The sequence below is a fragment of the Bombina bombina genome, chromosome 3 (genome assembly GCF_027579735.1).
Source record: "Bombina bombina isolate aBomBom1 chromosome 3, aBomBom1.pri, whole genome shotgun sequence".
In the NCBI taxonomy this organism is placed as follows: domain Eukaryota; kingdom Metazoa; phylum Chordata; class Amphibia; order Anura; family Bombinatoridae; genus Bombina; species Bombina bombina.
In genome coordinates this window covers 663,308,442-663,321,195 of record NC_069501.1, presented here as the reverse complement: position 1 = coordinate 663,321,195, position 12,754 = coordinate 663,308,442, and the positions used below count along the sequence as shown (strand labels likewise).

Sequence of the window (12,754 nt, the reverse complement as noted above, 5' to 3'; positions counted from 1 at the left end):
AAACCTGCACGCCATTCCCCCTCTGAAGTACCTTACTCCTCAGAATGTGTGAGAACAGCAATTGGATCTTAGTTACATCTGCTAAGATCATAGAAAAAACGCAGGCAGATTCTTCTTCCAAATACTGCCTGAGATAAACAGCACACTCCGGTGCCATTTAAAAATAACAAACTTTTGATTGAAGAAATAAACTAAGTATAAAATACCACAGACTCTCACGACCTCCTATCTATGTTGAGACTTGCAAGAGAATGACTGGTAATGGCAGTTAGGGGAGGAGCTATATAGCAGCTTTGCTGTGGGTGGACTCTTGCAACTTCCTGTTGGGAAGGAGAATATATCCCATAAGTAATGGATGATCCGTGGACTGGATACACTTAACAAGAGAAACAACTGCGCAATTAGAGCGCGGAAATAGGCCCCTCCCACCATGCACTCAAAGTCAGAGGGCCTTAAAAAACTATTCCTAGGAGTAAAATAACAGCCATGTGGAAAACTAGGCCCCAAATAAAGATTTATCACCTCAGTAAAAAACGTTCTTTATATATATGCAAACGTTTTAGATACAAAGCCATAATAGAAAGTAATATGAAAATTACCCTTTACTGCAAGCATGATGCCAGTCGTTTATTAAATCACTGCAATCAGGCTTACCTTAACTATATCAGGCACTGTCAGCATTTTCTAGTTCTTATAATCCTCTAGAAATAATATACTAAACATACCTCAGGGCAGTTAACTCTGCAGGCCGTTCTCCAGCTGAAGTTTCCCCATACTCTTCAGTTATGTGTGAGAACAGCAATGGACCTTAGTTACAACCTGCTAAGATCATCAAAAACCTCAGGCAAATTCTTCTTCTAATTTCTGCCTGAGGTAAAAAACAGTACAATGACGGCACCGTTTAAAAATAACAAACTTTTGATTGAAGATAAACTACACTAATTCACAACATCTCTCTTGCTACTTCCCTTGTCGAGAGCTGCAAGAGAATGACTGGAGGTGGCAGTTAGGGGAGGAGCTATATAGACAGCTCTGCTGTGGGTGATCCTCTTGCAGCTTCCTGTTGGGAAGGAGAATATCCCACAAGTAATGGATGAATCCGTGGACTGGATACACCTTACAAGAGAAATATGTTTGTTTTTTAATTGTTCAAAACTTTCAATTGTTCAAACTGACTGAATTGGGCATTGCAGTTGTGAGTCCTGGAAGAGCTAGACATCTAAACAACTTTTGTGCAAGAAACACTGGGATCTATTTCAATCCATTGATCCATTGAAAAATGTGTCAAGTGCTGTGTACAAGATTTGGGGGATTTTCAAATTTGAGATAATTTTAGTCCATTAGAAAGTAAAGTAATTTATTAGATATTGTGTAACCTTAGATTATGTGAACTCCAGCAATACTTTGCACTAACAGAATTTGACAGATTATTCCAATCCAGCAAAAAAACACTTTCACATGAACACGCATTTTACCTCAACGTATCTTAACTGTTTGCTCTGAATTTTTATTTATTTTTTTAAATTATATTTTAAATTGTAAGAAAACACAGTAAGTATGCATTGCAAAATATCTGAAAAAGTCATAAAATTCAGATTTAAACATTTCCAATACAATTGATAAAGATCTATTTACAAAGATTAGGCTAGATGAAGGAGTACAACGTCATACACGATATATGAAAATACAAAATAATAAATCTAGAAAGTGGGTGAGGAAATGAAGGAGAAGTTAGGATTTTCGATATTGATTCATTTTATTGTCTGTGAGTCTTAGGGGGATATTTATCAAAGGTATGGTGGACCTGATCTCTCTCCGTATTCAGCATTGCACCAGCAGCTGGTGCAACGTCGCCCCCTGCAGATTCGCGGGCAATTGGCCGCCAGCAGGGGTGTGTCAATCAACCCGATCGTACTCGATCGGGTTGAATTGCAGTGATGTCTGTCCGCCTGCTCAGAGCAGGCGAACAGGTTATGGAGCAGCGGTCTTTAGATCGCTGCTTCATAACTGCTGTTTCTGGCGAGCCTGCAGGCTCGCCTGAAACACGGGCCCTCAAGCTCCATCCAGAGCTTGATAAATGGGCCCCTTAGTAGGAAATAATTTAGTTTGGATATGTTTAGTATGGATATGTAACTTGTATATGTGGTGTCATAAAACCAGAGAATTTATCCCTGGAATATTCACATAATTAATTCTTAAACTATACTGTGCAAAAAAGTAACTATACAATAGGCTTTGGCCTAGTCTTTGACTAAGAAGGACACTCCCATGTTATTGGTGTATGGTAGAACACACCTAAGTAAATTAAGTATACAATGGGGGTCAACAGTTACTATACACAGTATTTTTCCTTCCTCACCTCCTGTAAGCAATTGATCTTAGAGAGAGGGCACACTGGAGGACTGAACTAGCTAAGTATATTATCTTTAGTGTGTTTTCTTCTTGGGATAGATTATCTGGTTTACTATGTTTAGTTAGTAGTATTGTTTAACCTGGGTTTATTTAGGCAAGAGTTGCCCTGTATAATTTGGACTGGATGTTGTAGCTTCTGGTATTTTCTTGAAGGTTTTTTTAATACTTTTGTAGCTTGTAGGCAATTGTTCATTTTCATGCCTATATTTGTCTTCTAATAAAATTATTTTAAAAGGCCGTCCGCCACTTTTTTAAAAAAAATATTCTGGTACCAATAACCACCACAGTATATGCTGAACAATTTTATATGATATGAAACTCAATTTATTTATTTTATGATTCAGATAGAGCATGCAATTTTAAGCAATTTTCTAATTTACTCCTATTATAAAATTTTCTTCGTTCTTTTGGTATCTTTATTTGAAAAGCAGGAATGTAAGCTTAGGAGCTGGCCTATTTTTGGTTCAGCACCTGGGTAGCTCTTGCTGATTGGTGACTAAATGTTACCACCCATCAGCAAGCGCTACCCAGGGTGCTGAAACAAAAATGGTCCGGCTCCTAAGTGGATACAAGTCATAAATTGTGCACATTCCACAATGCTGCTTTCCTAACTTGGCCAGTCAATTAAGTGGTGCAATATGAGCAGGGGGCAGTGTGTATAATCCTGAGCAGGGCTCCTGCCATAGGCGTCTGTTGAGGGAGGCGAGGGGGGGGGGCAACTGCCCCCCCTGTTTATTCTTTGCTCCCCCGTTTGCCCCCTGCTGACTGCAGCAGGGCTTAAGTTTTTTTTTTGCCTTCCAAACTGTACAGCCGCTGTTAACACGCCCCTGCCTGCCGCCTGCCCTAACAGCCATTTATCTGCTGCACTTCCTCCCTCAGGTGCTACAAACAGGAAGCTGCTGTTGTTACAGGGCAGAGGGAGCATGAGTTGCAGCAGATGCTTGCTAAATAAGTACAGCCAGGCAGCGGTATTTAACAGCGTCCATGCTAGGTAAGCTGCACATTCCAGGTCGGTAACTATTGTATTGATTTTTAAGCAGATCTGCAGCTCTGAGTTTAATTTCTATGTTACAAGTCTGGAAAAGGAAACTAACACGGTCATAGAGTGCTGTCCCCAGCCATGCTCACAATGGATAGCCCTCTGCTCCAAGAGCCGGTCCTGGCCAAGCCCCGCCGCACTAAATCCCTAAATACCACCTGTGGCTGTAAGTTAACACACACAATGTCATCATAATACAGTGTAGAGATATGTGAGCTATAAATACTCATGTACATCACTGGCAGTACACAGATAGCATGTATATTACTGGCAGTGGCAGTACACAGATAAATAGCACATTCATTACTGTGTATACATGGCTGATTTACTGCACAAAAACAGATTTTAATTTTTACTTACTACAGATCATCATAAGCACAGCAGGCATTAAATAGAAGGCAGATGGCATTGTAAGGTACTGTATATACAGTAAATAGTTAAGGGTTATGTTCATACATAAGGGATAGGGTTGCATGTACACCAATTCATTTTTCACAATTATGATTTTCATATTTTGTCTTACCCAATTCTCGTTGTTCTTAACTTTTTAAATTTACAATGGTGCAATGTAATATATATATATGTATTATTTATATCTATAAGTTTTGACTGTGGTATCTTATGTGCCCCCCCCCCTATATATTATTCCTAGAGTCACCACTGGCTCCTGCAGTACGTAATACCCATGTGTCAAAATACCATCACGCTGCATAGCTACACTAGTGGTTCACCATATACTTGAGGGGGAGCCCTGCCCAGGATAATACACACTGCCCCCTGCTGATTTTGCACAACTGTATTGGCTGGCCCAGTTAGATGTATTACATCATTAGCACAGTGTATTACAGCGTGGTAATGTTTTTCGGGTTCCTTCGGTAGTGTTGTGAAGTGCTAGGTTTCTCTCAATCCATTTTAAGAAATGCAAGTTTTGCATGAAACAGCTTGGGGAATGTTGCTTTGAGTCACTATGTGAAAGAACAAGGTCTCTTGCTACAGTATATTCATTTTGTTGAATAATAAGGATATGGCTGGAGTATTAGTCCTTACTATTCTTTTGCTGCTTTTTATTCTCTTCTGTGAAAATTCTTGTATACATTTAAAGGGACTTTAAAGTGCGATAATAAAATTCAAAAACGTGCAAGAGCATTTTTTTATTGCACTTTAAGGGGGTTAAACACATAGTTAAAATTTTCTCCAGACCAGCAAAGCAATACTGGCTGAACATAGCTACTAAGCAAAGGAGGGGCCACATATGCGTAGCTGCCAATCACCAGCAATGATCAGCTCAGCACACTGCTACTCCAGAGCTGACCCTTTTGCAGGGTTAAACACATAATTTTATGGAAGCAATAAAGCAATAATTAAATGCATTAGCACAGTAAAGCATTTTAATAGTGCCCTTTTAAGTCCCTTTACTATTAACCTACATAACTGACAAGCAGTCAACCATTTATAATAGTGTTACATGTTCCTATATTTAATATGATGGGTTTTGTAGTTCATTATATAAAACACATTAGGTTCTTTATCTGGAAATATGCTCTCTCGATTGTCAATCTCTCTGCACCAGCAGATGTCTTTGCTAAAGAGAAAAAAAAAAGAAAATAGTTAGTAAAAAAAGAAACAGCACAGAACAAGAATGAACTTACTAGTATAACATTATAATAACAAATAAAGTTGTTCCTATTTAGAAGTTATTCTTCCATTGTGTATATCTTACTGTTGGTTACCTATCCGTAAAATATAAACTGCAGATTAGACGTTGTGCACTGTTTACATGGGAGACATCATAAGTAATCTCAGCACTTGTAGGAAGTTCAGCCATGTCATAAATATAAGTACTATGTTCAGGATGCATACAAATACGCAGTGTAAGGTATATAAAAACCAGTCTGCATAATAGAAACAGAGAATTTGAGGGTAGATAATAACCAAAAGGCGCATCAAGTCTACTCATATTACATGTTACTTTTTCTTAGGATAGCCTTATACATGTCCCATGCATTTTTGAATCCCTTTACAGACCCTGTGTTTACCACCTCAAATGGAAGTTTATTCCATGAATCCACCACCTGAATCTGCTACCCTTTGGGGTCCATTTATTAATGTGCGGATGGACATGATCTGATATAGCGGATCATGTCCACCGCACATCGATAAATGCCGACAGCATATGCTGTCGGCATTTATCATTGCACCAGCAGTTCTTGTGAACTGCTGGTGCAATACCTCCTCCTGCAGATTCGCAGCCAATCGGCCGCTAGCAGGGGGTGTCAATCAGCTCGATCGTATTCGATCGAACGGATTGCTGTCCGCCACCTCAGAGTTAAGGAGCAGCGGTCTTAGGACCGCTGGTTTTTAACTTCCGCTCCAGCTGGAACTGAAGCGGAGTGGGTCGCAGGCCCTTTGTTTTAGCATTTTTTTGTGGAAAATGCTTTCAGCTTCACTTTATTATAAGTCCCTTCATAAATTTGAAGGTTTCTATCATGCCACATCTTTCCCTTCTCTCCTCTAAGCTATACATATTTAGATCATAAAGTCTTTCTTTTGTATGTTTTATATTTAAGACCATACACCATTTAATAGCTCTCCTTTGGACATTTTCTAGTTTTGTTTGATATTTTTGAAGATATGTTCTCCAGAACTGTACACAGTATTCCATATGAGGCCTAACTAATGATCTGTAAAGTGGCATAAGAACCTTGCTATTCCTGCTACTAAGACCTCTCCCAATGCAACCAAGCATTTGACTGGCCTTACTGGCTGCACTGCTGCATTGCGCATTTTCAAGGTAAATTTGAAACCCTCGGAAGCCTATCACATCCCCGTACAGTAGTCTTCCTCTCTCTAATAGTAATAGACTTATAGGGCTCCATTTATTAAGCAGCGGATGCTGCTTCGGAGCCCCATCATTTCAGGACTGCCTGAAACAGAAGTTAAGAAACAACAGTTTGGAAGACAGACTGCAACCTTGTGCTCTTGTTCAAGGTATAAATGAGTAATAAATAATGCACAATATTATACATCTATTAACAATTTTCTATCTCATTATTATAATACAAAGTCAAATGAAAGTTTAATTACAAGATTGTGAAAACTTTTTTTTCCTAATAAAAATAAATGTCACCTTGTGCAGTAAAATGATATCTTAAAGTAAAGAAAAATGACTGTTTTTAATGAATAGTGTAGTTAAAATAGTGTGAAACTGATGAAAACAGTACATAGTCTTCATGCATACAGTAAATACATGCTATGCATAATGTTGTATTAAAAGAAAATATTAGTTTCAGAATAATATGTAGATGTATTTTTTACAATTGTATTAGTTGTTTAAAGTGTAAAGTTTTCATTTTTATAAAGTATTTTAGTTTCTATAAATTAGTGCATACCGCCATGTTTAAAACTAAGTTCCTGCTGAGGTCAATTAGTAACAGATATAAATTAGGCAATACAAGCACTGTGCACACAAGGCTGTGTGGGAGCTGTGAGATAACTTTAACAATGTTTTTTTTTTTTAAATTCTTTTGTATCTACCCCTTAGTGTCCTCAGCAGGAGCGATAGATAAGGGTAAAAAAGTTCAAACATGGCTATGCCCATTACTATATAGAAACTCAGTGGAATTTATAAAAATAACAATATTGAAAGGGCAGGGCTGGACACATTTATATCAAACATTGGAGCCAGACATAAAACTGTGAAGCAAGCTGCATATTTTTTGTCAGCCAGGCAAGTCTGTTAAATATAGATTATCTCAGAAATTACTCATTTGCTCTTGGCTTTGTCAAGTCAAAATTCAACTTTAATGATTTAACTTTCCAATTTAATTTACACTTTTTACACTTTGAGTCACCAGCTTTTACTGAGCATGTGCAAGAATTCACAGAATATACATATATCCATTTGTGATTGGCTGATGGCTGTCACATGATACAGGGGGAGTGGCAATAGACATAACTTTGAAATTTGACAGAAAAATATATACTACTTATTTAAAGTTCAGACTAAGTGCTATTGCATTGTCTTTTATCATACATTTGTTGATTATGCAAATCTACTGTATTTACTGGTCCTTTAATAAATGTTATTTCCCTATATACCAGAGAAGGTTTTCTATTCATTCCTGTAACTATACACTCCGTGTGCTATTTTGGCATCAACATTTTTTACACTTCTTTTACTCCGATTACACTATTTTGCTTTTTTATTCCAATATTTAATTTGCTTTTACTATTGCTAGACACATCAGTGACAGGAACTAAAATTGTCTTATTTACCTTCCAACAATGAGAGCAGCAATGAGGCAAATCAGCAAAATGGCCAGAAGAACTGAGAGGATGACTGTGATGACAATCATACCAGCACTGCGCTTTGCTGGAAAGGTGTCAATGTCAGAGTAAGGTTTTGCTGCAGAGAAAATAAATACATAGATGAAACAGAATGAAATCATGTACATGCTGTTGTTTTGCTTAGGACAGTGATTCACACATGGCACCATAGAGTTTATAAGTGGCCTTATCATGCACAGCATTTAGGGAAATTTTATTCATTTTTATCCAAAGTATCACTAATTTTGCTGTATTGTTTGCATTTGTTTCAAAACAAAAAAATGAGTGTCACCTTTAACAGATAAATGAAGAAACAGATTATAGTGCAGCAAAAAATTAGTTCCTTTGTTCATGCCATGGGGACCTAAGTTTAATTACACCTACACTAACTACCTCAGGTGATGTAGTCTCCACAGCGGTTAGCTGGCGAGAAAAATATGGCCGCTACCCTCCTCGCAACCAGCACTTCTCTGATTCGAACATATCGATCTTGTGTTGATGTGTTGAATCAAAGTGCAGGCTACTCCCACTAGCACGCCCCACTAACTCCCCATGAACGCCAATAACTATGTCATGCCTAAGCTACACTCCCCCTGCTCCACCTCGCTACCTCCCACTGACCGCCTACACCTACATCAGAGTTAACCTAAACTCCCCTTGCACCGCCAAGATAACTCCACCTGACCACCTACACCTATGTCATGCCTAATCTACACCCCCCGGATGCCCAGCTAAGTTCCTAATACCGCTTACACTTACATAATGTCTAACTTACACTCCCCTGGAATGCCCCAGCTAACTCCCATATACTGCCTACTGTATAAAAAATACCTCACTATAATAAACTATACTAAATAATAAAGCTACCCATTATAACTATGAAGTTATGTCCTTAAAATTATAATCATGTTTAAATAATGTCAGAGAGATTACTTCAATTCTGGTCCCCCATTCCTCCCTCAAACAAGTGGAATCGCTAGGTGCTTCATCAAAATGCCGACAACATACTATAAGGGCAATGATCCCCTGCACCCTGCTTGATCTGCACCCCTTTTAAGAAGGCTCAATTCCGGTCTTGCTTTGAGTTCAAGGAGCCCAACTAGGCCGGCGTGGTTTTGCCTGGTCCTTAGGCGTTTACCACATCTACTTGACAAAATATGCATTGTCAGAATGGATTTAATGGTTTCTTACTATTATTTCAAACTTAAATATATATTTAAAAATATATGTTTATGTTTAAAATAATAGAACGCATCATTAAATACATTTTAGTCTATATATACTATATATACAATACTTTAAACAATATGCATTGTACATAACAATGCATATAATTTAAACCTTTGACCCTTAAACTGTCATAACCTAAAACTAACTGTAGTAGCTAAGGCCCTAGACATAAATATTCAATATTTAAATTGAGGTATTGTTATGTAGAATGCATATTGTTTAAATATTTGCATATCATTTAAAATGTAATTAATGTTGTTTGTTGTGTTTATTATTTGTTATTAAAGACAATCGCCTAGATTATGAGTCTTGCGTAAGCCTTAAAAAGCAGCGTTGAGAGATCCCAACACTGCTTTTTTCCTAACGCTGGTATTACGAGTCTTGCAGGTACAGGTGTACCGCTCACTTTTTTTCCGTGACTCGAGCATACCACAAATCCACTTACGTAAATTGCGTATCCTATCTTTTCAATGGGATTTTCCTAATGCCGGTATTACGAGTCTTGGAAAAAGTGAGCGGTACAGCCTCTCCTGTCAAGACTCCTACCGCATTTAAAACGCCGTAACATAAAACTCTTAACTAAAGTGCTAAAAAGTACACTAACACCCATAATCTACCTATTAACCCCTAAACCGAGCACCCCCCACATCGCAAACACTTATCTGCCGACCGGACATCGCCGCCACTTTAATAAATATATTAACCCCTAAACCGCCGCACTCCTGCCTCGCAAACACTAGTTACATTTTATTAACCCCTAATCTGCCGTCCCTAACATCGCCGACACCTACCTACAATAATTAACCCCTAATCTGCGGCCCCAACATTGCCACCACTACAGGGAGTGCAGAATTATTAGGCAAGTTGTATTTTTGAGGATTAATTTTATTAATGAACAATAACCATGTTCTCAATGAACCCAAAAAACTCATTAATATCAAAGCTGAATAGTTTTGGAAGTAGTTTTTAGTTTGTTTTTAGTTATAGCTATTTTAGGGGGATATCTGTGTGTGCAGGTGACTATTACTGTGCATAATTATTAGGCAACTTAACAAAAAACAAATATATACCCATTTCAATTATTTATTTTTACCAGTGAAACCAATATAACATCTCAACATTCACAAATATACATTTCTGACATTCAAAAACAAAACAAAAACAAATCAGTGACCAATATAGCCACCTTTCTTTGCAAGGACACTCAAAAGCCTGCCATCCATGGATTCTGTCAGTGTTTTGATCTGTTCACCATCAACATTGCGTGCAGCAGCAACCACAGCCTCCCAGACACTGTTCAGAGAGGTGTACTGTTTTCCCTCCTTGTAAATCTCACATTTGATGATGGACCACAGGTTCTCAATGGGGTTCAGATCAGGTGAACAAGGAGGCCATGTCATTAGATTTTCTTCTTTTATACCCTTTCTTGCCAGCCACGCTGTGGAGTACTTGGACGCGTGTGATGGAGCATTGTCCTGCATGAAAATCATGTTTTTCTTGAAGGATGCAGACTTCTTCCTGTACCACTGCTTGAAGAAGGTGTCTTCCAGAAACTGGCAGTAGGACTGGGAGTTGAGCTTGACTCCATCCTCAACCCGAAAAGGCCCCACAAGCTCATCTTTGATGATACCAGCCCAAACCAGTACTCCACCTCCACCTTGCTGGCGTCTGAGTCGGACTGGAGCTCTCTGCCCTTTACCAATCCAGCCACGGGCCCATCCATCTGGCCCATCAAGACTCACTCTCATTTCATCAGTCCTTAAAACCTTAGAAAAATCAGTCTTGAGATATTTCTTGGCCCAGTCTTGACGTTTCAGCTTGTGTGTCTTGTTCAGTGGTGGTCGTCTTTCAGCCTTTCTTACCTTGGCCATGTCTCTGAGTATTGCACACCTTGTGCTTTTGGGCACTCCAGTGATGTTGCAGCTCTGAAATATGGCCAAACTGGTGGCAAGTGGCATCTTGGCAGCTGCACGCTTGACTTTTCTCAGTTCATGGGCAGTTATTTTGCGCCTTGGTTTTTCCACACGCTTCTTGCGACCCTGTTGACTATTTTGAATGAAACGCTTGATTGTTCGATGATCACGCTTCAGAAGCTTTGCAATTTTAAGAGTGCTGCATCCCTCTGCAAGATATCTCACTATTTTTAACTTTTCTGAGCCTGTCAAGTCCTTCTTTTGACCCATTTTGCCAAAGGACCACACCCCTTCTCATTACAGAGATGCACATCACCTAATATGCTTAATTGGTAGTAGGCTTTCGAGCCTATACAGCTTCGAGTAAAACAACATGCATAAAGAGGATGATGTGGTCAAAATACTCATTTGCCTAATAATTCTGCACTCCCTGTATAATAAAGTTATTAACCCCTAAATCTAAGTCTATCCCTAACACCCCCTAACTTAAATATAATTTAAATACATCTAAATAAATATTCCTATCATTAAATAAATTATTCCTTTTTTAAACTAAATACTTACCTATAAAATAAACCCTAATGTAGCTACAATATAACTAATAGTTACATTGTATCTAGCTTAGGGTTTATTTTTATTTTACAGGCAAGTTTGTATTTATTTTAACTAGGTACAATAGTTATTAAATAGTTATTAACTATTTAATAACATTCCTAGTTAAAATAAATACAAATTTACCTGTAAAATAAAACCTAACCTAAGCTACAATTACACCTAACACTACACTATAATTAAATTAATTACCTAAATTAACTACAATTAAATACAATTAAATTAAATAAACTAAATTACTAAAAACAAACAAACACTAAATTACAGAAAATAATAAAATAATTACAATTTGTTTAAACTAATTACACCTAATCTAATCCCCCTAATAAAATAAAAAAGCCCCCCTAAATTAAAAAAATCCCTACTCTACACTAAATTATAAATAGCCCTTAAAAGGGCTTTTTGCGGGGCATTGCCCCAAAGTAATCAGCTCTTTTACCTGTAAAAAAAAAAATACAATACCCCCCAACATTACAACCCACTACTCACACACCCAACCCTACTCTAAAACACACCCAATCCCCCCTTAATAAAACCTAACACTACCCCCTTGAAGATCACCCTACCTTGAGATGTCTTCACCCAACCGGGCAGAAGTGGTCATCCAGACGGTCCGAACTCTTCACCCAACCGGGCAGAAGTGGTCCTCCAGACAGTCCGAAGTCTTCATCCTATCCGGGCAGAAGAGGTCCTCCAGACGGCCAGAAGTCTTCCTCCAGGCGGCATCTTCTATCTTCATCCATCCAGAGCGGAGCGGGTCCATCTTCAAGACATCCGACAAGGAGCATCCTCTTAGTTCGACGGCGACTGGAACAATGACGGGTCCTTTAAATGACGTCATCCAAGATGGCGTCCCTTCAATTCCGATTGGCTGATAGAATTAAGGTAGAAAAAATCGGAATTAAGGTAGAAAAAATCCTATTGGCTGATCCAATCAGCCAATAGGATTGAGCTTGCATTCTATTGGCTGTTCCAATCAGCCAATAGTATGCAAGGTCAATCCTATTGGCTGTTCTAATCAGCCAATAGGATTGAACTTCAATCCTATTGGCTGATTGGATCAGCCATTAGGATTTTTTCTACCTTAATTCTGATTGGCTGATAGAATTCTATCAGCCAATCGGAATTGAAGGGATGGCATCTTGGATGACGTCATTTAAAGGACCCTTCATTGTTCCAGTCGCCGTCGTACGTCGTACGTATTTTCTGTAATTTAGTGTTT

General features: G+C 38.4%; 1 protein-coding gene across 1 annotated transcript in view; it reads right to left on the bottom strand.

Annotated features, from left to right (window-relative positions):
• Positions 1-1,340: 1,340 nt before the first annotated feature.
• Positions 1,341-12,754, bottom strand: part of LOC128653860 (uroplakin-3b-like) — a 162,558-nt gene continuing 151,144 nt past the window's right edge. The window contains exons 5-6 of the mRNA XM_053707398.1: positions 7,727-7,856; positions 1,341-5,033 (exon numbers count right to left, since the gene is read on the bottom strand). Of these exons, the coding sequence (XP_053563373.1) occupies positions 4,913-5,033; positions 7,727-7,856 (251 nt within the window). The 3' untranslated portion in view covers positions 1,341-4,912. The remainder of the gene's footprint in view (positions 5,034-7,726; positions 7,857-12,754) is intronic.